At 45.5% G+C, this 23,553-nt stretch overlaps 1 protein-coding gene across 2 annotated transcripts in view; it reads right to left on the bottom strand.

Annotated features, from left to right (window-relative positions):
- LOC110506865 (ADAMTS-like protein 3) overlaps positions 1-23,553 on the bottom strand; it is a 249,991-nt gene that overhangs the window by 46,332 nt on the left and 180,106 nt on the right. For both annotated transcript variants that reach the window (XM_036981198.1, XM_036981199.1), the window contains exons 18-25: positions 22,270-22,480; positions 21,772-21,951; positions 21,007-21,160; positions 17,906-18,165; positions 16,779-17,352; positions 11,631-11,865; positions 3,594-3,721; positions 2,284-2,412 (exon numbers count right to left, since the gene is read on the bottom strand). In XM_036981198.1, coding sequence (XP_036837093.1) covers positions 2,284-2,412; positions 3,594-3,721; positions 11,631-11,865; positions 16,779-17,352; positions 17,906-18,165; positions 21,007-21,160; positions 21,772-21,951; positions 22,270-22,480 — 1,871 coding nt within the window. The remainder of the gene's footprint in view (positions 1-2,283; positions 2,413-3,593; positions 3,722-11,630; positions 11,866-16,778; positions 17,353-17,905; positions 18,166-21,006; positions 21,161-21,771; positions 21,952-22,269; positions 22,481-23,553) is intronic.

The raw sequence follows: 23,553 nt of genomic DNA, 5'->3' as shown, positions 1-23,553 counted from the left end.
CTCCAGGAAGAGTAGCTTCTGCTTTGGCAGGAACTAATGGACCCCAGGAAGAGTAGCTGCTGCTTTGGCAGGAACTAATGGACCCCAGGAAGAGTAGCTGCTGCTTTGGCAGGAACTAATGGACCCCAGGAAGAGTAGCTGCTGCTTTGGCAGGAACTAATGGACCCCAGGAAGAGTAGCTGCTGCTTTGGCAGGAACTAATGGACCCCAGGAAGAGTAGCTGCTGCTTTGGCAGGAACTAATGGACTCCAGGAAGAGTAGCTGCTGCTTTGGCAGGAACTAATGGACCCCAGGAAGAGTAGCTGCTACTTTGGCATAATCAATACAAATACAAATATGTGTTTTTTCTTACGAGAAATGCATGTACACAAAACTCACTGGAGATGAATCCAATATTGAATATACTGACAAGGTAAAATGGTGTGTGTGAAGGTCCAGTGATTGTTTCTCAGGATCTCTGACCTCAATGATACAGATTACATTACCTTCTGCAATCAGGATGGTTTATAATATCATTTGTTTTGGCCTTACACCTTTACACACACACACACACACACACACACAGCTGCTTTAATCACCAGCGATTGAATGGGATGAGAGAGAGGGTGCTAGGGTGTGCAAGGTGTGTGTGTGTGTGTGTGTGTGTGTGTGTGTGTGTGTGTGTGTGTGTGTGTGTGTGTGTGTGTGTGTGTGTGTGTGTGTGTGTTTCTGTAAAGGTGTAAGGCCAAAACAAATGAGACTTAAATAACATGTCCTTTCATCTCAGCCGGTTCTCACTAAGGTGATGATGAGGCTGGATGCGCATTCCAAATGGCTCCCTATTCTCTATATAGCGCACTATATAGGCCCTGGTTAAAAGTAGGGTGCTATAAAGGGTGGCATTTAGGAGGCAACCTGGGAAGATTCAACCCAATAACTATGGTGTGGTTGGTCAAGGTTATTGGCTGTCTCCAATAACACCCCGGCCTATCCCCCAATGTCCCATAGTGCACCACAGCCCAATGTGGGTGTCAGATAGGGCTGTGGTCAAATTGAGTGCCCTATATGGATTCAGAAGTTGTGCACTACATGGTGAATAGGGGGTCAGATATGACTCTGGTCTAATACCACTTCAGATCATAAATGACAAACATCTCTAGCTAAAAATGCTAAAAGGAAACATTTTGTTGTGTTGTGAAATTGCATGATGCCGTAGCCAACTGCCAAGCCTCGTCACAAACATCACTTCTCAATCAAAGCTCTGCTCTCATTTTATACACCTCATTACAGCTGTAACTGAACCAGGAAGTTTAAATCCATGTGTCCACTGCTAGAGCTCTGACTGGCATGGTGGCTTTCCACACCATTCACTTTTCAGCTAACTGTGTCTTTCTGCGTGTCTACAGCGTAGCTATGATCTGCCACATAACCATATGGATACATAAAACCCATGTTAGGGTATTAGATCGCAGTAGGACTAGGCTGACATTCATTTGTGTTCACCACAGTATATTACTGCCAAAGTGCAGCCAAAACTACAACTGACAAAGACCAGTGTGGAGAAAATATTCTACTATTTTCACTATATATATGCTGTATAGATACTATTGTATAGATATGCTGTAGTTTGAAATACAATTTCAACACAAGGTATGTCCACTTCATAGCTTGATCATGTCTGTCTGAATGTGCTACCTTACACCAGATATCTATTATTGCTTGAAATTCAATTTAAACACATGGTCGATCATTTTGGAGCTTGACAATGTGAACCACAAAATGGAGGGACTGTCTGTCCCTATGAGATCCACATAATTAGAATCACTATGGCATGATCCATTCTACAGTTTTAGAAAAACATGTGATATCTAGAACCTAAAAGGGTTCTTTGGCTGTCCCCATAGGAGAACCCTATGAATAACCATTTTGGTTCCATATCGAGCATCTCAATCAATCAAATGTATTTATAAAGCCCTTTTAACATCAGTCAATGTCACTATACAGAAACCCAGCCTAAAACTCCAAACAGAAGCAATGCAGATGTAGAAGCACGGTATCTAGGAAAACTCCCTAGAAAGGCAGTAACCCTAATCCGTTAGGAGAACCCTTTGAAGAACCCTTTTTAATTTCAGGCAGAACCCTTTTGATTTCCATGTAGAACATTTTACATAGAGGGTCTACATGGAACCCAAAATAGTTCTTCCTGGAACCAAGAAGGGTTCTCCAATGGGGACAGTTGTAGAACCTTTTAGGAAGCCGTTTTCCTAAGAGTGTATGGGATTTAATCTCTATGGTGAGGCCTACCTGTGACGGGGCAGTCTAGAGTTAGGTTAGCCCCAGGGCGCAGGCTGACCCGTCCCCCCACCACGGCCCTCAGACTGGGGGCTTCCTTGTCCGATACGTTCCTCCATGACACAGCTATCACAGGAGGCTCTGTGAAAAACAGACAACAACTACAAATGTTTCCAAATGGCTCATTTATCCCCTCCTCCCCTGTAACTACTGTTTTTTTAAGAAACATAAATAACATTTCATTTAACATTTCAAATAACATTGCATAATGTTATTTAATGAGAGTAACATTTCAAAATAACTGAATAAGTATTAATAAATTATTTATAAATAGTGTACATACTATGAATACATGATAATTTCCTCTTGGAGCATTTCATCATTTGCATGCTTATAATGCTTATCAGACTTGGGACATGTTTGTATTCACTAGGAACTAAACGGAAGCAAACTGTCTGAAAACAGGAGGGACTACCTGAACTTGTCCAATAAGAAACGCTTGTTTTCATTTTCCGTTGCAAAGAGTTTTCCTACGGTGTGCCCTAGCGCCGAGACCCCTAGAGGGTGTTCTTCCTGACGTTGTGTATTATCTCTTGGTGTTGACGCTATCAACCCAGCCGGTAATACACTCATGTCGCCCGGCGGCTGGTTCATAAAATAAAACATCCTCCTATCAGGCTACAACATTGGCTTCCTCCTGAACTACATTTAATACGGGGCTGCTAGAAAAATATGAGCAGTGTCTTAATAAAAGCCATTTCCACCGCCATGCTAGGGAGGCTAGCTACTTCTGGACGCTGCGTACAGCAGGCGGTGCAACCTGACTGCTTAATAAAAGCCCTTTCCACCACCATGCTAGGGAGGCTAGCTACTTCTGGACGCTGCGTACAGCAGGCGGTGCAACCTGACTGCTTAATAAAAGCCATTTCCACCACCATGCTAGGGAGGCTAGCTACTTCTGGACGCTGCGTACAGCAGGCGGTGCAACCTGACTGCTTAATAAAAGCCATTTCCACCACCATGCTAGGGAGGCTAGCTACTTCTGGACGCTGCGCACAGCAGGCGGTGCAACCTGATAACATGTTGAATTGTCATTTACACCGGATAGGTGCAGTGAAATGTGTTGTTTTACAGGGTCAGCCATAGTAGTACGGCGCCCCTGGAGCACATTAGGGTTAAGTGCCTTGCTCAAGGGCACATCGGCATATTTTTCTCCTTGTAGGCTAGGCTATTCAAACCAGCAACCTTTCGGTTACTGGCCCAACTCTCTAACTGCTAGGCTACCTGCCTCCCATATATAACCCAGTTGACTGGGTACTCACCAGCTAACAGCAGCTGTGTAGTCTCTGAGGCTGAACCGTGGGTGTTTGAGGCTGTGCACCTGTACACTCCTCTGTCCCCCGGCCCAGGACTAGAGATATGCAGTCCGCCAGAGATGTCCCAGTGTACCCTGCAGTAGCAAAGGAAAACAAGACCTGTATCTCAACCACAGTCATCACTTTATAATACAATAAAATACTATACACTTTTTTGGTGTGCAGGAAAGTGATTGTATGGAAATTGATTATACACATAATGCGGTATATAAAATAGATAGTGTACATGTTATATATAAGAATTTATGTTGGGGTGGCAGGGTAGCCTAGTGGCAGGGTAGCCTAGAGCGTTGGACTAGTAACCGGAAGGTTGCACGTTCAAACCCCCGAGCTGACAAGGTACAAATCTGTTGTTCTGCCCCTGAACAGGCAGTTAACCCACTGTTCCTAGGCCGTTATTGAAAATAAGAATTTGTTCTTAACTGACTTGCCTAGTTAAATAAAGATAAAATAATTTATGTTAACATGTTATACAGTGGGGCAAAAAAATATTTAGTCAGCCACCAATTGTGCAAGTTCTCCCTCTTAAAAAGATGAGAGAGGCCTGTAATTTTCATCATAGGTACACTTCAACTATGACAGACAAAATGCGAAAAAAAATCCAGAAAATCACATTGTAGGATTTTTTTATGAATTTATTTGCAAATTATGGTGGAAAATAAGTATTTGGTCAATAACAAAAGCTTATCTCAATACTTTGTTATATACCATTTGTTGGCAATGACAGAGGTCAAACGTTTTCTGTCTTCACAAGGTTTTCACACACTGTTGCTGGTATTTTTGCCCATTCCTCCATGCAGATCTCCTCTAGAGCAGTGATGTTTTGGGGCTGTTAGTGGGCAACAAGGACTTTCAACTCCCTCCAAAGATTTTCTATGGGGTTGAGATCTGGAGACTGGCTAGGCCACTCCAGGACCTTGAAATGCTTCTTACGAAGCCACTCCTTCGTTGCCCGGGCGGTGTGTTTGGGATCATTGTTATGCTGAAAGACCCAGCCACGTTTCATCTTCAATGCCCTTGCTGATGGAAGGAGGTTTTCACTCAAAATCTCACGATACATGACCCATTCATTCTTTCCTTTACACGGATCAGTCGTCCTGGTCCCTTTGCTGAAAAACAGCCCCAAAGCATGATGTTTCCACCCCCATGCTTCACAGTAGGTATGGTGTTCTTTGGATGCAACTCAGCATTCTTTGTCCTCCAAACACAACGAGTTGAGTTTTTACCAAAAAGTTATATTTTGGTTTCATCTGACCATATGACATTCTCCCAATCTTCTTCTGGATCATCCAAATGCTCTCTAGCAAACTTCAGACGGGCCTGGACATGTACTGGCTTAAACAGGGGGACACGTCTGGCACTGCAGGATTTGAGTCCCTGGCGGCGTAGTGTGTTACTGATGGTAGGCTTTGTTACTGTTATTTTGACCCCACGGGGTGAGATCTTGCGTGGAGCCCCAGATCGAGGGAGATTATCAGTGGTCTTGTATGTCTTCCATTTCCTAATAATTGCTCCCACAGTTGATTTCTTCAAACCAAGCTGCTTACCAAATTGCAGACTCAGTCTTCCCAGCCTGGTGCAGGTCTACAATTTTGTTTCTGGTGTCCTTTGACAGCTCTTTGGTCTTGGCCATAGTGGAGTTTGGAGTGTGACTGTTTGAGGTTGTGGACAGGTGTCCTTTATACTGATAACAAGTTCAAACAGGCGCCATTAATACAGGTATGGCTACATGACCAGAGTCTAGAACTGTACAGCCTATGATCTCTCAGCAGTCACATGACCAGAGTCTAGAACTGTATAGCCTATGATCTCTCAGCAATCACATGACCAGAGTCTAGAATTGTATAGCCTATGATCTCTTAGCAGTCACATGACCAGAGTCTAGAATTGTACAGCCTATGATCTCTCAGCAGTCACATGACCAGAGTCTAGAACTGTACAGCCTATGAGCAGTCACATGACCAGAGTCTAGAACTGAACAGCCTATGATCTCTCAGCAGTCACATGACATAAAACTATTACAAACAAACTGTCTCAAGCTGGGTCAAACCCCGGTTAAGACAACAGCTACATGTGTGTGTATGTAATTGTGTGGGTGCGTGTGCGTGCGTATAGCGTGTGTGCATTGTCTGTCTGTGTGTGTGTGTGTGTGTGCAGATGCTATTAGTGCATGAAATCAGAATAAACGTAAAGTCCTGATCTAGTCTAATCAAATTAATCAGCCGATTAAATATCTAATTTCCTTTAATGATGCTGAACCTCTCTTTCATATTTTCACTGAGTTTATGCACGCATCCCAAATGGCACTCTATTACCCTATGGGCCCTGGTCAAAAGTAGTGCACTACAAAGGGAATAGAGTGCCAATCGGCTGATTAATTTGATTAGACTAGATTGTTATGATTGGCGTGTTTTGTATGTGTTTTAAAGTCTCGAACACAAGCGAATGCACACACACACACACACACACACACGTGTCCTTGCTTGCATACATGCACAGACCTGCTCATTTGATTGGCAGACAAACGTGCATACACACTTGCACGCACAGACAGACAGACACACACACAGGCACAGACAAACACACAGACAGACACACACATACAGAATGTCGGTAAGAGGGCCTCATAAACCCTGAACTCCCTCTCTGGACAGTCCAGTCTCTTTTTCACCTCTCTGAAGGGACTGGTCCTCTTCCCATGCTCTGAGCTGTCCTTCCTCTCTGGACAGTCCAGTCTCTGAAGGGACTGGTCCTCTTCCCATGCTCTGAGCTGTCCTTCCTCTCTGGACAGTCCAGTCTGTTTTTCACCTCTCTGAAAGGACTGGTCCTCTTCCCATGCTCTGAGCTGTCCTTCCTCTCTGGACAGTCCAGTCTCTGAAGGGACTGGTCCTCTTCCCATGCTCTGAGCTGTCCTTCCTCTCTGGACAGTCCAGTCTCTGAAGGGACTGGTCCTCTTCCCACGCTCTGAGCTGTCCTTCCTCTCTGGACAGTCCAGTCTCTGAAGGGACTGGTCCTCTTCCCATGCTCTGAGCTCTCCTTCCTCTCTGGACAGTCCAGTCTCTGAAGGGACTGGTCCTCTTCCCATGCTCTGAGCTGTCCTTCCTCTCTGGACAGTCCAGTCTCTGAAGGGACTGGTCCTCTTCCCATGCTCTGAGCTGTCCTTCCTCTCTGGACAGTCCAGTCTCTGAAGGGACTGGTCCTCTTCCCATGCTCTGAGCTGTCCTTCCTCTCTGGACAGTCCAGTCTCTTTTTCACCTCTCTGAAGGGACTGGTCCTCTTCCCATGCTCTGAGCTGTCCTTCCTCTCTGGCCGCTCAACTATTCCTCAAGGCCAATAAGTCTGCCTGAGCTTCCCTTGGCTCTGGAACAAACACCACCAATCCAGGACAGAGGAGCAACACAATGTCTACTTGATTCCTGGGCCGTATTCATAAAGCATCTCACAGTAGGAGTGCTGATCGAGATTCAGTTTAGCATTTTAGATCATAAGGAATATAATTTAATGGACAGGGAAGACCTGATCTTAGATCAGCACTTCTGCATGGAGGCACTATGAATATTGGCCCAGGTTCAAACACTCCAATAACAGATTTAAGAGATTACAGGAACCACCATGCAGGGAAAGCTTGGGTCAAAACAGCTTGTGGGGACTGGAGAGAGGGAGATACTGTTTTTGGACTCATGAAGTCTACTTCCTTTGAGACTGGTGTAAAAGGGCATGGGGGAGAGGGGCTGGGGGAAGTGGACAGGGACTGTTTATATGGAGTGTTGCTGTGGGGAGTGGGCAAGGGCTGGGATTGGGAACACAGGGACTGTGGCTGGGGCAGGGTCTGTGTCTGGGGTTATGGGCTGGGGGAGAGAGGCAGGATCTGGGTCTGGGGAAACAAACAGGGTTTGTGTATATGGGTATGTGGCTAAGGGAGGCTGGGGGCTGCTAAAGCCATGCAGTGGTTTATGGGGCTATAAGCTCTCTGTTAGATCCCATTTAGACCATGTGGGAATGTACACAGAGCTACTCCCACCCACATCCCACTTCATCAGACTGATGCTTGGCCACCACTCACAGGCTAGAAGTTACCCTTATGCACAGATCTAGGGTCAGTTTACCCTTCCTGAAGCCTAACCATAACCATTAGGGGGTGAAACCTCTTTCTACTCTGTAGCAGAATGTAGTTGCCCTCTTGACATTGATCCAAGATCAGTTTTGTTTGACCCCCCCATTACGGTTAAGGTGAGGCTTAAGGGATCCTAGATCTGTGCCTAACATATTGTCTGACCTTTTATTTAGATAATCCAAGTATCAGACTTACTCTGCTATATGTAGTAAATGGGGAAAAATGATTTTCTACTTTATAACATGGAGTCAGTGGACCTAGAGGGGAACGTATAAACCATTAGAGCATGGAAAATGTACTCTCTCAGACCACATCCCTGGAAAAATAGAATTGTGGCTAGCAACGGTCCTACGGCCAGTACTGTACCTATCATGTAAAACCTGCTAAACACATGCAGTAGAATATATACAGTAGACATGCCAGTAGACAGGATAGGACAGGATTATATAATACTGTTCAGTTGTTTAGCATACGCTTTTATCCAAAGTGACTTGAACACGTGTTCAGTATATGCATAACTGTCACGCCCTGACCATAGAGAGCTGTTATTCTCTATGTTGGTTAGGTCGGGTGTGATTTAAGGGTGGGTTATCTAGGTGAATTGTATTTCTATGTTGGCCTAATATGGTTCCCAATCAGTGGCAGCTGTTTATCGTTGTCTCTGATTGGGGATCATATTTAGGTAGGCATTTTCCCATTGTGCTTTGTGGGATCTTGTCTATGTATAGTTGCCTGAGAGCATTATATTAGCTTCACGTTTTGGTTGTTCACTTTGTTGTTTGTGTTCTTTTGAAGTTTTCTATTCCATAATAAAGGATGGAAACATCCTACGCTGCATCTTGGTCTACTCCTTATGACGAACGTGACAGAAGATCCCTCCACAAACGGACCAAGCAGCGTGGCTAGGAGGAGAAGACATCCTGAACTTGGGAGGAGATAATGGCAGGAGACAAAAGCCTGCCATGGAAGCAGGCGGAGGCAGCGAGGGAAGGACAGCGACGAGGCCAGGGTTCGCGGCCACGACTCAAGCCCAAAAGACAGCCCCAATTTTTGGGGGGGGGGCACACGGAGTGGTTGGCGAAGTTGAGGGGTGTGTCAGAGACTGTTGAGGAGTTATTGGACAAATTGGAGGAGAGTGAACGGAGGGGAGAGTTAGAGACCTTCGAGGAGTTGTTGGACAAATTGGAGGAGAGTGAAGAGAGAAAGCTGTTGGTTTGGCGTAGTATGCACGGCATTCGCCCTCAGGAGCGTGTTAGCCGTCCGATGCCACCTGTGCCAGTTCCTTGCACTTGTCCTGAGAAGTGTGTTAAAGTTCCGGTACAATTGATGCCGGCCATACGCACCAGGTCTCCAGTGCGCCTTCACAGCCCAGTACGTCCTGTGTCAGCTCCTCGCACTTGTCGCGCTAAAGTGGGTATCTGTCCAGGACGGGTTGTGCCGGCTCAGCGCTCCTGGTCCCCAGTGTACCTTCACAGCCCAGTACGTCCTGTGCCTGCTCCTTGCACTCTCCCTCAAGTGCGCCTTCCCAGTCAGGTACGTCCTGTACCTGCTCCTCTCACGCTCCCTCAAGCGCGCCTCCACAGTCCAGTATGTCCTGTGCTTCCTCCCCGCACTCGCTCTGAGGTGCGTGTCATCAGCCCGGTGCCACCTGTACCGGCCATCAGGCCTCCAGTGCGCCTCCACAGTCCAGTACGTCCTGTGCCTCCTCTCCGCACTCGCCCTGAGGTGCATGTCATCAGCCCGGTGCCACCTGTACCGGTCCCACGCATCAGGCCTCCAGTGCGCCTCCACAGTCCAGTACATCCTGTGCTTCCATGGTCCAACCAAGTCTGACCAATCAGGATCACATGATGACATTTGGACCACAAACAACTTAATTGTCCAGATTTTCCAGATAAAGGTCAGAAGGCTGAGATTTGCTGGACATCCTGAGCTGGATGCCAGTACATTTATACTGTGGGTCCCCTCATGTAATGGACCAAGACCTCCCAGAAGGCCAAAGGAGACATTATGGATAACATCTGGCGAGACACTGGTGTCAGGTCGGGCTTAGCAGCTTCTATGAAGGAAAGACTGCCATGGCATTCAGGGCATTGCACCACCAAAAGCAAGCAAGTCCAAATGTGGAAATGTGCCTTTGGCTCCACACTGGCATACATACACATCAAACATAAAACATGTTATTTTTATTTCTCTACTACAGGTTTAAAAAGCCGGTAAGCAACCTAAAACAAACGTCTTTCCCCTCATTGAATGAACATGAGGCCTGGCAAATCTGTTGAAAAATCCTGATGAAGGCTAAAGGCCGAAACACATTGGTTTTAATTATAGCAATTTCCATTGTCTTGTAAGAGTTACTGAATTTCCACTTCAAATCTATCCAAGTCTTTAGAGAGGTCAAACGGGTTACAGTACACAACAGGCGGTCCCGCTGCCTGCTATCACAACACGTTGGTTCCAAGACCACATCACTTTGATAAGAGCAAGTGAAGGGCAACCGTCTCCACACTCACACGGAACTGGGAGAACACACAGCTTCACGCCTCGGCCCTGGGCCCTGTGAATGTCAATCAACCATCCATTTTTCCCTCCCCTTTCCCATTTCACTTTTTTTATTTTTCGCCTTTTTCGCCCAATTTTATGCTGCCTTTCCTCCCCTCTCTCTCCTTCCCCTCCTTCCCCTCTCTCTCCTCTTTCCTTCCCCTCTCTCCTCTTTCCTTCCCCTCTCTCTCCTCTGTCCTTCCCTTCTCTCTCCTCTGTCCTTCCCTTCTCTCTCCTCTGTCCTTCCCTTCTCTCTCCTCTTACCTTCCCCTCTCTCTCCTTCCCCTATCTCTCCTCTTTCCTTCCCCTCTCTCCTCTTTCCTTCCCCTCTCTCTCCTCTGTCCTTCCCCTCTCTCTCCTCTGTCCTTCCCTTCTCTCTCATCTGTCCTTCCCTTCTCTCTCCTCTGTCCTTCCCTTCTCTCTCCTCTGTCCTTCCCTTCTCTCTCCTCTTTCCTTCCCCTCTCTCCTCTTTCCTTCCCTTCTCTCTCCTCTTTCTTTCCCCTCTCTCTCCTTCCCCGCTCTCTCCTCTGTCCTCCCCTTCTCTCTTCTCTTTCTTTCCCCTCTCTCCTTCCCTTCTCTTCTATTTTCACCTCTCTTCCCTCACTAGCCGTTTTCTTCCCTTCCCTTTCCTCTGTCTCTCTCACCTCTATATCCCCTTTCTCTACACTCTCTCCCTTCTCCAGCCAAGTTCTGAGCTGACCCTGTAAAACAGTGAGTGCTGCTCCAGCTCCATGGGAGATCCATGAGGAGAGGAGGAGGAGGAGGAGGAGGGGGGGATATACAATACGTGAGGAAGAGGAGGAGGGGGTTACACAAGATGTGAGGAAGAGTAGGAGGGAGGGTGCTATACAAGATGTGAGGAAGAGGAGGATGAGAATGGGGTAAAGGAGGAAGAAGACATGAGTAGGGAGGAAGATTTGAAGAGGGGGAGGAGGAAGACTTGAGGACGAGGAGTGAGACTTAGCAACAGGGTCCGGAAGGTGAAATTGTAAATTTCACACCATGATCTGAGGCGGACTCGGAACACAGAACATTCACAACGGGCTCCGAGTCCTTTCTCCTTTCTCTGATATATGAGTAACAGTTTCCATAGCTTCTCACAGGGATCCTGCATAGCTACAATCAGTATTCTCTCCAGGGCAAAGCCAAGTCCAGCAGGCCTGAGCTATACCCCACATAGAGGGCTGCTGCACTATATTATGGAAAGAGGAGTGAGAATAGAGGATAACATAAAGCTAATGGGCATGTCTTATTTATGTGTGTGTGTGTGTGTGTGTGTGTGTGTGACAGTATGCATGTGTGCATTTGTGTATTACTGTATGTGTTACCTGTCAGTTAGTTGTAGCTCTACTCCGTCCTTGGTCCAGGTGATTTGGGGCTGCGGGATGCCCTCTGAGGGGCAGAGCAGGTACAGCTGCCGCGTGGCGTTGGTCAGGAAGGCTGTCTGGCCAACACTGATGTTCAGACTCCTCTGGAAGGTCATCGGGGGGTTCTGCCTCTGTCGGATGATCACTGGTCTCTTGAAGCTACTAGCCGACCACTCTGACGAGTTTGGTGCCCGGTCTATTGAGATTTGAGATCGTATCACATTGTATGTTGCAGATGAAATAATAACTACAGTAGGGGTCAGTTCCATTTCCATTAATTAGTTTCAGGAAATAAACTGAAATTCCACATCTCGATGCTCTATGAGAAACATTTGGAATTAGAATTGTATGTTTTTCTTCCTGAATTGAAAAGGAATTGACTGAATTGAAAAGGAATTGACCCCCAACCTTGATAAAACACATTTGATGCACTAGTAATGTCATAATGAGTTGTGGGTTTCATTCCTGTATATAAACTGAACATAAAGAAATAACTTGTATTTTTTATTTAGCTATGAAAGTATCTGTCCTATGAATACCCACGTTTAAATGTAACTCTAACACCATACAGTACCAGCAAATGTTTCATCTGAATACACAATCCTGTTTCAGGCTCTATTTTAACAAACCTAACAGAATGGTAAATCTAAACGCAGGCGGTAGTGCTATAGGTTCAGGGGTGTGTCAGAAATAGTTTTGCTATTTTCACTATCACAATTCTCGGTACACTTATTGGCATTGGCGCGAAAGGGGCTGGGGCTCGATGAATAAACAAGTTGTGGGTGTCTCGAGACTTGGCCCCTCACTGGCCAATCAGAATGTGCTCCATGGCAAAATATGTGACTAATTTCAGAAAACTAGGCATATATCACACATCACTACTTTACAGGAGAGGCATTTGAACATAAACATTTTGGGCAGAAATGCCTTCTGGAACATGTAAACTTTCATGTGTCTTAATAACACACTTGCATGCCATCTGTAAATACGAATACAATTGTTAAATTACGAGCCTAGTTGGTTTAGCCACGGAAAAAGACAGGAACCTTCATGAGCCAGGAACCTTCATAGCCATGATTGGCTGAGATAATGGATGGGCTGGACATGCCGAGAGATGAGTTCGGATTGGTCTGCCATGTAGCACACTTTTGTCTATAACATAAGCTGGTCAGCATGTGTAAGTAATCCTTTCTAAAATGGCTTTTATGAAAGATATCACATAGTAGAACTGCAAAAGTGTTGCCCTTCACTTTCTGGAGGAGCAAGTCTTGAAATCAGTAGAATGCCCGGTGGAATTAGAGCATGATAACTAAGGAGATGGAGAAAATTCAATTGATTGCAAAAATGCAGAGGGAGTCAAAAAGAGAACAGACAGAAAGAAGGCTGTTGTATAAAACACCTGTCTCCAGATTACATCTTCAAACTAAGGGCAACCATGGCATCCGTGACAGAGAGGGAGAAGTGTCAGGCCCTTCCTTATCTGTTTCATCGGTCTGTGCCTGTCTCCACCCCCCTACGGGTGTCGCCCATCTTCCCCATTATTCCCTGTGTATTTATACCTGTGTTCTCTGTTTGTCTGTTGCCAGTTCGTTTTGTTTGTTCAAACCTACTAGTGGTTTTCCCCTTGCTCCTGTCTAGTCCAAGTTCCGGTTTTCTAGTTTTTCCTGGCTTTGACCCTGCCCTGACCCTGCCTGCCATCCTGTACCTTTGCCCCACTACTCTGGATTACCGACCTCTACCTGACCTGACCCTGAGCCGGCCTGCCGTCCTGTACCTTTGCCCCACTACTCTGGATTACCGACCTCTACCTGACCTGACCCTGAGCCTGCCTGCCATCCTGTACCTTTTCCCCACTACTCTGGATTACTGACCTCTGAATGACCTGACCCTGAACCTGCCTGCTGTGCTGTACCTTTTCCCCTGTTGTTGCAATGAACATTGTTACTTTGACACAGTCTGCATCTGGGTCTTATCTGAAACATGATAAGAAGCGTCCATCCATGTATACGGGTAAGATAGTATAGTATACATTTTCAGATATTATATGTTTCTAATTTGATCAGAAAGTATTTTTCATTTCAAGTTAAAGCTAGCTAACTAACGTTGAACCTGGTTGGTAAACTACCTGCAGATTCATGAAGGGTAATAATGTTATGAGTTGGTGATTATGGTTCATTGTTAAGCTAGCTAGCTACATGTCTAAACAAAAGACTCCACTATCCAAGTAACCATTTCACCACACCTTCTGTATTCTGTGGATGTGACAAATAAACATAGATTTGATTTGATATAGTATGTGACCAGAGACAGTAATGTGCCCTGCACCAAAGTCAAATTAGCATATAATGTTAGACCAAAGAGAGTGTTCAACTTCTAAAATTCTCCGGTAAAATGCCTTCATTATAGTAGGTCATTTCTGTTGAACCAGTCTTCATTATAGTAGGTCATTTCTGTTGAACCAGCCTTCATTATAGTAGGTCATTTCTGTTGAACCAGCCTTCATTATAGTAGGTCATTTCTGTTGAACCAGCCTTCATTATAGTAGGTCATTTCTGTTGAACCAGCCTTCATTATAGTAGGTAATTTCTGTTGAACCAGCCTTCATTATAGTAGATCATTTCTGTTGAACCAGCCTTCATTATAGTAGGTCATTTCTGTTGAACCAGCCTTCATTATAGTAGGTCATTTCTGTTGAACCAGCCTTCATTATAGTAGGTCATTTCTGTTGAACCAGCCTTCATTATAGTGGGTCATTTCTATTGAACCAGCCTTCATTATAGTAGGTCATTTCTGTTGAACCAGCCTTCATTATAGTGGGTCATTTCTATTGAACCAGCCTTCATTATAGTAGGTCATTTCTGTTGAACCAGCCTTCATTATAGTAGGTCATTTCTGTTGAACCAGCCTTCATTATAGTAGGTCATTTCTGTTGAACCAGCCTTCATTATAGTGGGTCATTTCTATTGAACCAGCCTTCATTATAGTAGGTCATTTCTGTTGAACCAGCCTTCATTATAGTAGGTCATTTCTGTTGAACCAGCCTTCATTATAGTAGGTCATTTCTATTGAACCAGCCTTCATTATAGTAGGCCATTTCTGTTTAACCAGCCTTTATTATAGTAGGTCATTTCTGTTGAACCAGCCTTCATTATAGTAGGTCATTTCTGTTGAACCAGCCTTCATTATAGTGGGTCATTTCTATTGAACCAGCCTTCATTATAGTAGGTCATTTCTGTTGAACCAGCCTTCATTATAGTGGGTCATTTCTATTGAACCAGCCTTCATTATAGTGGGTCATTTCTATTGAACCAGCCTTCATTATAGTAGGTCATTTCTGTTGAACCAGCCTTCATTATAGTAGGTCATTTCTGTTGAACCAGCCTTCATTATAGTGGGTCATTTCTGTTGAACCAGCCTTCATTATAGTGGGTCATTTCTGTTGAACCAGCCTTCATTATAGTGGGTCATTTCTGTTGAACCAGCCTTCATTATAGTGGGTCATTTCTATTGAACCAGCCTTCATTATAGTAGGTCATTTCTGTTGAACCAGCCTTCATTATAGTGGGTCATTTCTGTTGAACCAGCCTTCATTATAGTGGGTCATTTCTGTTGAACCAGCCTTCATTATGGTGGGTCATTTCTGTTGAACCAGCCTTCATTATAGTAGGCCATTTCTGTTGAACCAGCCTTCATTATAGTGGGTCATTTCTATTGAACCAGCCTTCATTATAGTAGGTCATTTCTATTGAACCAGCCTTCATTATAGTAGGTCATTTCTATTGAACCAGCCTTCATTATAGTGGGTCATTTCTATTGAACCAGCCTTCATTATAGTAGGCCTAAGGGAGGTCTTGGGTTCTACATCATGGAGGGGTTTTTACGTACGTTCAAAATGTGACCTGCATGCTAGAATAATGTGGGCCTGCCTACTAGGCAGGGTAGCCTAGTGGTTAGAGCGTTGGACTAGTAACCGGAAGGTTGCGAGTTCAAACCCCCGAGCTGACAAGGTACAAATCTGTCGTTCTGCCCCTGAACAGGCAGTTAACCCACTGTTCCCAGGCCGTCATTGAAAATAAGAATTTGTTCTTAACTGACTTGCCTGGTTAAATAAAGGTAAAATAAAATAAATAAAATAAAATAAATAAGGAATGTCAGCTCACTGTTTTACTCCTCTCAAACTTTACATTTTAATAAAGCTTTGGTGATTAAGATTTATTTCCAAGTGGTCTCGGGAGCCAAACCCTTTATTGACAGTCTTGACTACTTTGCGATTGATTTGGGCAGAAAAAAAGCCTTCATTGAGAGGAGGCTGTGCCTGGTTTTAAAGCAAATGAAACAAAATGGGGAAAAGCACGTTTTTTGTGTTTCTAAATAGGAAGTATTCAGACTCCAAAAGCACATCAGGCTCCTCTTGTTCCATGTTCATATGGACAGTGTGCGTCACGGCTGGATAGGCTGTGTTTCTGCTGTCAACATTCATGTCATAACCATCTGCGTTACTGCTGAAACCAGCTTTAGGTCGGTCTTAAATATCCCTACCAGCACTGCCTGAAATTAGCACTTTGGATCATGTTTTTAAGGACACGCCTCAAATATTTCCACCCCTCCATCTGAGCACAAGTGAGCTGATATAAGAAAGGTCAATTGCCAAACATGGCGTTGGTGCTGGAAAATACCAGTGTGCCAGAATTTCCATCATAAAATTGCAAACTAACATGCGTTTGACACTAGTGCTGCCTTAATGCCGGCCTGAAAATAGACTCCCCTGAGTGCAAACTAGCCCTAAACTTTATTCTACAGCCCGCTAACGACCTGGTGTTTGCTTAGAAACGACATGGTAACGGCATACATTACATAACTATTATACAAAAAAGTTATGTAATACTGTATATTAATATTATGCAAAAAAAATTCTCAGGCACTTGCAGATTCATTATGAATGAATGTGAGTGTTTCTGTCCTATATGTACAGCATGGTGTGCCTGGGTAACTGTTTCTAATGTGTATGATGTACATGTGGTGTTTTTCATTCTGGTACGGTGACATCCTTGGAGGGAAAAAGTTGTATTCTATTGTATTGGATTATTTTCTATCGTAACAAAAGGTTACCTTTTGGGTTCCCCGTCTCCTCCTTGGTCCCTTTCCACTGCTCTGTGGAGGCCTGTTGGCCTCCAGACATCTCTGTGATGAGGGTGTAGATGATCTGAGAAGCCTGTTCCTGGCTGATCTCTCCCATCTCCGCCTGGAGACTCACGTTCCTCACCCTCTCCTCCAGGCTCCAGGGCTGCAGCACCAAGGCCCCCGCCTGCACCTGCAGCACCGAGGCCTCCACACCACCGGGCAGCAGAGACAGACTGGGACCTTTGAGGCTGGGGGTAAACGGGAGGCAGTGAGGAAGACCCTGGGGGTCCCAGTCCTGAGGGTTGAATCGTGGTTGAATCCTGGTCAGGTCTAGGCCAGGTTCGGGGTCCGATTCGTTTTCAACCGGTCGGTCGATCAGTCTGCTGTCGCTGCCAATCAGTTTAAGGGTGAATGTGTCTGAGGCGGGCCCGGCGATACACACGTACACCCCACTGTCCACGACTCCGAGGCTGTGGATCTTTAGAGAACCAGATTTGGTGACGCCCAGACGCTTGCAGCTGGACAGGGGGCGGCCGTCCTTCTCCCAACGGATGTAGGCTTTCTAGACGCAACATACAAGACAAGACAAAACACAAGACAAAACACAAGGCAAAACACAAGGCAAAACACAAGGCAAAACACAAGACAAAACACAAGGCAAAACACAAGACAAAACACAAGGCAAAACACAAGACAAAACACAAGACAAAACACAAGGCAAAACACAAGACAAAACACAAGACAAAACACAAGACAAAACACAAGACAAAACACAAGGCAAAACACAAGACAAAACACAAGGCAAAACACAAGACAAAACACAAGACAAAACAAGGCAAAACACAAGACAAAACACAAGACAAAACACAAGGCAAAAATAAGAGCTAAGGAGGCCAACCTCTCAATTTAGACTGGAGTCCTGGAATGGCCTTTACCTCCTGACAAGCTGAGCAGAACAGCTGTTCAGGGAGATTTGTCTATTGCCAGAATGACTCTACAAAATTAAATGTAAGTGATTTTAAATGATAAACATGTCCAGTCATAGTTGGAAACCCCAGCCATGGCATATGTTCTCATCCATTACAACAATAAAGACCATGAGGAAAGGATCCAACCTGGAAGCGCCGGACAGGGCATTTGATGATCAGGGAGGTTTTTGGTAGGAGGTAAGCACGCCCACCGATGGTCAGGTGGAGGCGTTTCTCCTGCCGGGTCTGGATGTAGATACGACTCAAGCCTAGAATCAACGGACAACGCTTTACTGGATCCTTGATTGTTTCCTTTGATGCTTCCTTCCCTGTCTCCTTTGTGGGCTGCTGGTTGATTCTGGATGCTTCCTTCACAAGCTGTCTGGGGTTCATCTCTGTCTTATGCTCTGAATGGAATGATGGATGGAGGGAAAGAGAAAGGGAGGGAGAGAGAGAGGGAGACAGAGAGACAGAGACAGAGAGACAGAGAGAGTAAGACAGAGAGTGAGAGAGACAGAGAGAGACAGAGAGATAGAGACAGAGAGAAAGAGAGAGAGACAGAGAGAGAGAGAGAGAGAGAAAGAGAGAGAGACGGAGGGAGAGAGAGAGAGAGAGAGAGTGAGAGAGAAAGAGTGAGAGAGAGAGAGAGAGAGACAGAGAGAGAGAGATAGAGAGTGAGAGAGAGAGACAGAGAGAACATAATGGTGGTCAACCTCTTACAGTGAATTAAACCATTGTCATTTACTCACATGACAAATATAGGCTATAGCATGAAGGTTTAGAAGGATAAAACAACTTTATAACTAACACAAAATATTATAAATAAAACCTACATTATATCTGACATTATGATAATGATTTGATTTGGAATAATGATTCTACATTAGCATTAGCATAATTTGGGCGGCAGTTAGCCTAGCGGTTAAAGAGGAAACTCAGCAACCGGATGGTTGCCAGTTCAAATCCTGGGTCTGACAGGAAAAATCTATCGGGAAGTGAGCTGGAAACTAGAGGGTTGCCGGTGTGAAATCCCAGATGCCATTGCCTGTCGTTGTGCCCTTGAGCAAGGCACTTAACCGCCCATAACAACAGCTCCTCAGGGCGCCCAGTGTGGCAGCTCCCCACACCTCTCCAAAACCTGGGTGTATTTATGTCCTTGGAGGGGATAAAAGCAGAAGTCACATTTCAGTTGGACCTTGTGATCTAATGAAGTGATCTAATGAAGTGATCTTAAAATGAGAAAAGAGTCGATTAGTAGAGAACAAGATCTTCCACCCTGTTCTGTCTGGAATCAGCTGGACCTAAAACCAAGCTCTCACGAAAGATCAGTACATTTCAATCACTGTAATTTCTGTCTCGTACTGACCGATGGTCATACTTAGACTGTGAGGCAATGCATTCAGACCCTCCCTCTAACGCACTCTCTGTGAGCGTACCAAATGGCACCCTATTCCCTATGTAGTGACCAGAGCCTGTATGGTCATACTTAGACTGACTCCAAAGTAGTGTACTATATGGCAAAAGCTTGCCATTTGGGAAGCACTCTCCCTGTATATCTGGGTCAAGTTAATCCTGTGGATTTGATATCATTAGCTTTGATAACAGGGAATGAGATAAGGTCTGGGCTAGAAGCATGAGGCAACATGACCTTGTGCTTGAGACTCTGAGGCTACATCCAAATGGCACCCTAATCCCTATATAGTGCAGTACTAACCAGAGCCCTATGGGACCTGATGAAAAGTAATGCACTGTTTTTGGAATAAGGTGCTGTTTGGGACACAACCTGAGGCTAGCATGACAGCAGGGGAGAGTCAATCCTTTGGTTAATGTGAAGTCATTCCATCTAATATCTCCAAACACAAAACACAGTATACACACTACCCTATTGTGAATCTATAGATGTAGTATACACACTACCCTATTGTGAATCTATAGATGTAGTATACACACTACCCTATTGTGAATCTATAGATGTAGTATACACACTACCCTATTGTGAATCTATAGATGTAGTATTCTGACATGTTGAAAGTTCATGCACAGAGGCACGGGCATGCGCTCACATCACACACGCACCCACCATGACCCTGGTCCTCATAAGCAGCAGCTGGGTAGGACAGTTTCTCTCTCTCTCCCCCTCACACACACACACACACACACACACACACACACACACACACACACACACACACACACACACACACACACACACACACACACACACACACACACACACACACACACACACACACTTCCTTTAAGGAGTAGCTGTAACATTTGCGAGGCACTCAATCATGCATTGTATATCCTCTCTTTGTTGAGGCAGTTCAGAGAGATGGTAGCTTTCAGACACACAGTGAACACTTTGGGACACATTTGGGACACACACACACACCGTAGGAGAGTGGACTATTTCCTTTACAGTGTGAACTCACAGACACTCATTGAACAACCATTGACCTTACTTCTGTATGCTTTTCAGATGTTCTCTTCATTCTGGAAGTACGCTTGGCTGCACAGAACAGTAGTTGGCTTGTAGTGTGTGTGTGTGTGTGTGTGCGTGCGTAGATTGCGGTCAGTAATGCTGTACTGTTTGTACGTTGGCATGGATAACATGTATATACTGTAGGTAGATGTGTGTGTGTGTATATATGTATATACTGTATGTATGTGTATATATATACACATGTTTTTGATTAGTCGGTTCAAATGTAAACATTCAAAGTGAGAACTGGAGCTGTCGATGGCCTGATAAAGAACAGAACATGTTCCTGTGTCTTTATTCTCATGGATAATCATTTTCCAGACATATAGATATAGAAGACTTTGTACTTAGGTACAGTATGGTCACAGTGGCTGGATCACAAACGGTACCCTATTCTCTATACTACTTTGGATCACTTTCAAGTGTACATATTTAAGACTCCTACTCACCCATAGCATGTTCACAGTGAATACGTCCCAAATGGCACCCTATTTCCAAGTGCACTACTTTTGACCAGGACCAATGGCACCCTATTCCCTATATAGTACACTAATTTTGAGAGAACATGGTGCCATTTGGGATGCAGAGACTGTATGCTTTCAGAATCTCTAATCTGGTCACATATCTGTAGAGTTGAGCGTATGTGTGTGTATGAGTGTGTGCACATGATGAAAGAGGTCTGAAAGAGGTCTATCGTACACTTATCAGGCTGGATATTGAGGTGTGTGTGTGTGTGTGTGTGTGTGTGTGTGTGTGTACTCACTAGGGCAGGTGGTCATTCGGCATGTCCTGACCAGGGGTGGAGAGGAGAGGCCGTCGCAGAGCCTCCTCGCCAGCATCACCTGCTGTCCAGCTGAGGTCAGCCTCCGACACACTGGCTCCCTACGTTGGATCCCCAGACCACAGGATACAGAGCACTGCAACACACACATTCATTATGCATTTTGTTTGTTCACAACTTTGTGCAATCAAAATGGAATTGCCCTCCTCCTTTCACTGTCCCTCTTACAGTTCCTGACACTACCCCTCCTTCCCTCCCTCCACTCACCTCCCCCACTCTGCCTCCCTCCATCCATCCATCCCTCTTCATCCCTCTGCAACCTCTCTACTCACATTCTCCTCCCTCCCCACCCCCATCCCTCCATTAATCTGCTCCTAATCTCCTTCAGTCTCTCTCCTCCCTCAACACCCCCCCATCCCTCCATTAATCTGCTCCTAATCTCCTTCAGTCTCTCTCCTCCCTCCCCACCCCCCATCCCTCCATTAATCTGCTCCTAATCTCCTTCAGTCTCTCTCCTCCCTCCCCATCCCTCCATTAATCTGCTCCCAATCTCCTTCAGTCTCTCTCCTCCCTCCCCATCCCTCCATTAATCTGCTCCTAATCTCCTTCAGTCTCTCTCCTCCCTCCCCCATCCCTCCATTAATCTGCTCCTAATCTCCTTCAGTCTCTCTCCTCCCTCCCCATCCCTCCATTAATCTGCTCCTAACCTCATTCAGTCTCTCTCCTCCCTCCCCCATCCCCACTCACCTTCCCCCACTCTCCCCCGGCCATGTAGGGCAGACAGTCCGTCTTGGAGCAGGTCCTATGAGGGGCCGGTTTGGCCCCTGGGCATGCTGTGTCCCCCAGTGTCCAGTAGGCCCCCGTAGACAACAGCTGTTTACAGAACACCTTACGTACCTGGCTACCCCCGCCGCAGGAGAGGGAGCACTGTGAGACAGAGAGAGAAACAGAGAGACAGAGACAGAGAGCGAAAGAGACAGAGAGAGACAGAGAGAGACAGAGAGAGACAGAGAGAGAGAGCGAGAGACAGAGCGAGAGAGCGAGAGAGAGAGAGACAGAGAGAGAGCGAGAGACAGAGCGAGAGAGCGAGAGAGAGAGAGAATGTAGCAAAGGGCTTCTAAGAAATGTGGACAAAGCAAATGCTTTGACCAACCCATCCATCCATCCATCCATTTGTAATAAACTTTGATGCCTAAAACGTATACCTAAGACACACAAACACACACAAAGGCCTCTCCTCCATACCTCCTGCCAGGGCTCAGTCTCCCATGCTGGAGGGCAGTCCACCTGGTTGCAGGGTTGAAGGATGGACGGCTTGAACTCCCTGCACTCGTTCTCTGACACACTCACACTATTCTGCTGCTCTACGGAGAGCACACGCATGCAGAACACACTCCTGGTCTGGATGCCCACCCCACACGACGCAGAGCAACGAGTCCACGCTGTCACCTCCCACCTAGGAGGGAGGGAGGATGTTAGACACATAAATCATTACACTGAGAAACACACACACACACACACACACACACACGGTATGTTGTTTTTATGGAGGCGAGTGCAGATGCCATTATTTCCACTCAGAGAGAGAGGACCCATAGTGACTTTCATAAAGTAAAGATAAACACAAGGCAGGCCTGCCACTGTCATTAGTCCTTAGGAAGCGAGTTATAACAGCAGCACTGGAGAGAGGAAGGGAGGTGGGAGGGAGAGAGTTCAGAGAAGGTGGAGAGACACAGACAGAGAGAGAGCGAGACAGACAGCGAGACAGACAGCGAGACAGACAGACAGACAGACAGACAGACAGACAGCAAGACAGACAGACAGACAGACAGACAGAGAGAGAGCGAGACAGACAGCGAGACAGACAGCGAGACAGACAGACAGACAGACAGCAAGACAGACAGACAGACAGACAGACAGACAGACAGACAGACATGTGAGGGGAATAGAGGGAGCTAAGGGACTACTGGTCTCTGAGTTGCACTGGGTCAGAACTCAGAAGCAGCCTTGAGTATATATAACTGTATGTGTGTGTGTTTGTGTGTATAACTGTATGTGTGTGTGTGTGTGTGCGTGTGTGTTTGAGTGTAGAACTGTATGTGTGTGTGTTTGTGTGTATAACTGTGTGTGTGTGTGTGTGTGTGTGTGTGTGTGTGTGTGTGTGTGTGTGTGTGTGTAACTGTATGTGTATAACTGTATGTGTTTGTTTGTGTGTATAATTGTATTTGTGTGTTTGTGTGTATAACTGTATGTGTGTGTTTGTGTGTATAATTGTATTTGTGTGTTTGTGTGTATAACTGTGTGTGTGTGTTTGTGTGTATAACTGTATGTGTGTGTTTGTGTGTATAACTGTATGTGTGTGTTTGTGTGTATAACTGTATGTGTGTGTTTGTGTGTATAACTGTATGTGTGTGTTTGTGTGTATAACTGTGTGTGTGTGTTTGTGTGTATAACTGTATGTGTGTGTTTGTGTGTATAACTGTATGTGTGTGTTTGTGTGTATAACTGTATGTGTGTGTTTGTGTGTAT

This window comes from Oncorhynchus mykiss, chromosome 6 (genome assembly GCF_013265735.2).
Source record: "Oncorhynchus mykiss isolate Arlee chromosome 6, USDA_OmykA_1.1, whole genome shotgun sequence".
Lineage (NCBI taxonomy): Eukaryota > Metazoa > Chordata > Actinopteri > Salmoniformes > Salmonidae > Oncorhynchus > Oncorhynchus mykiss.
Note: the sequence above shows the minus strand (reverse complement) of the source record. Positions and strands in the feature narration are given on the sequence as shown.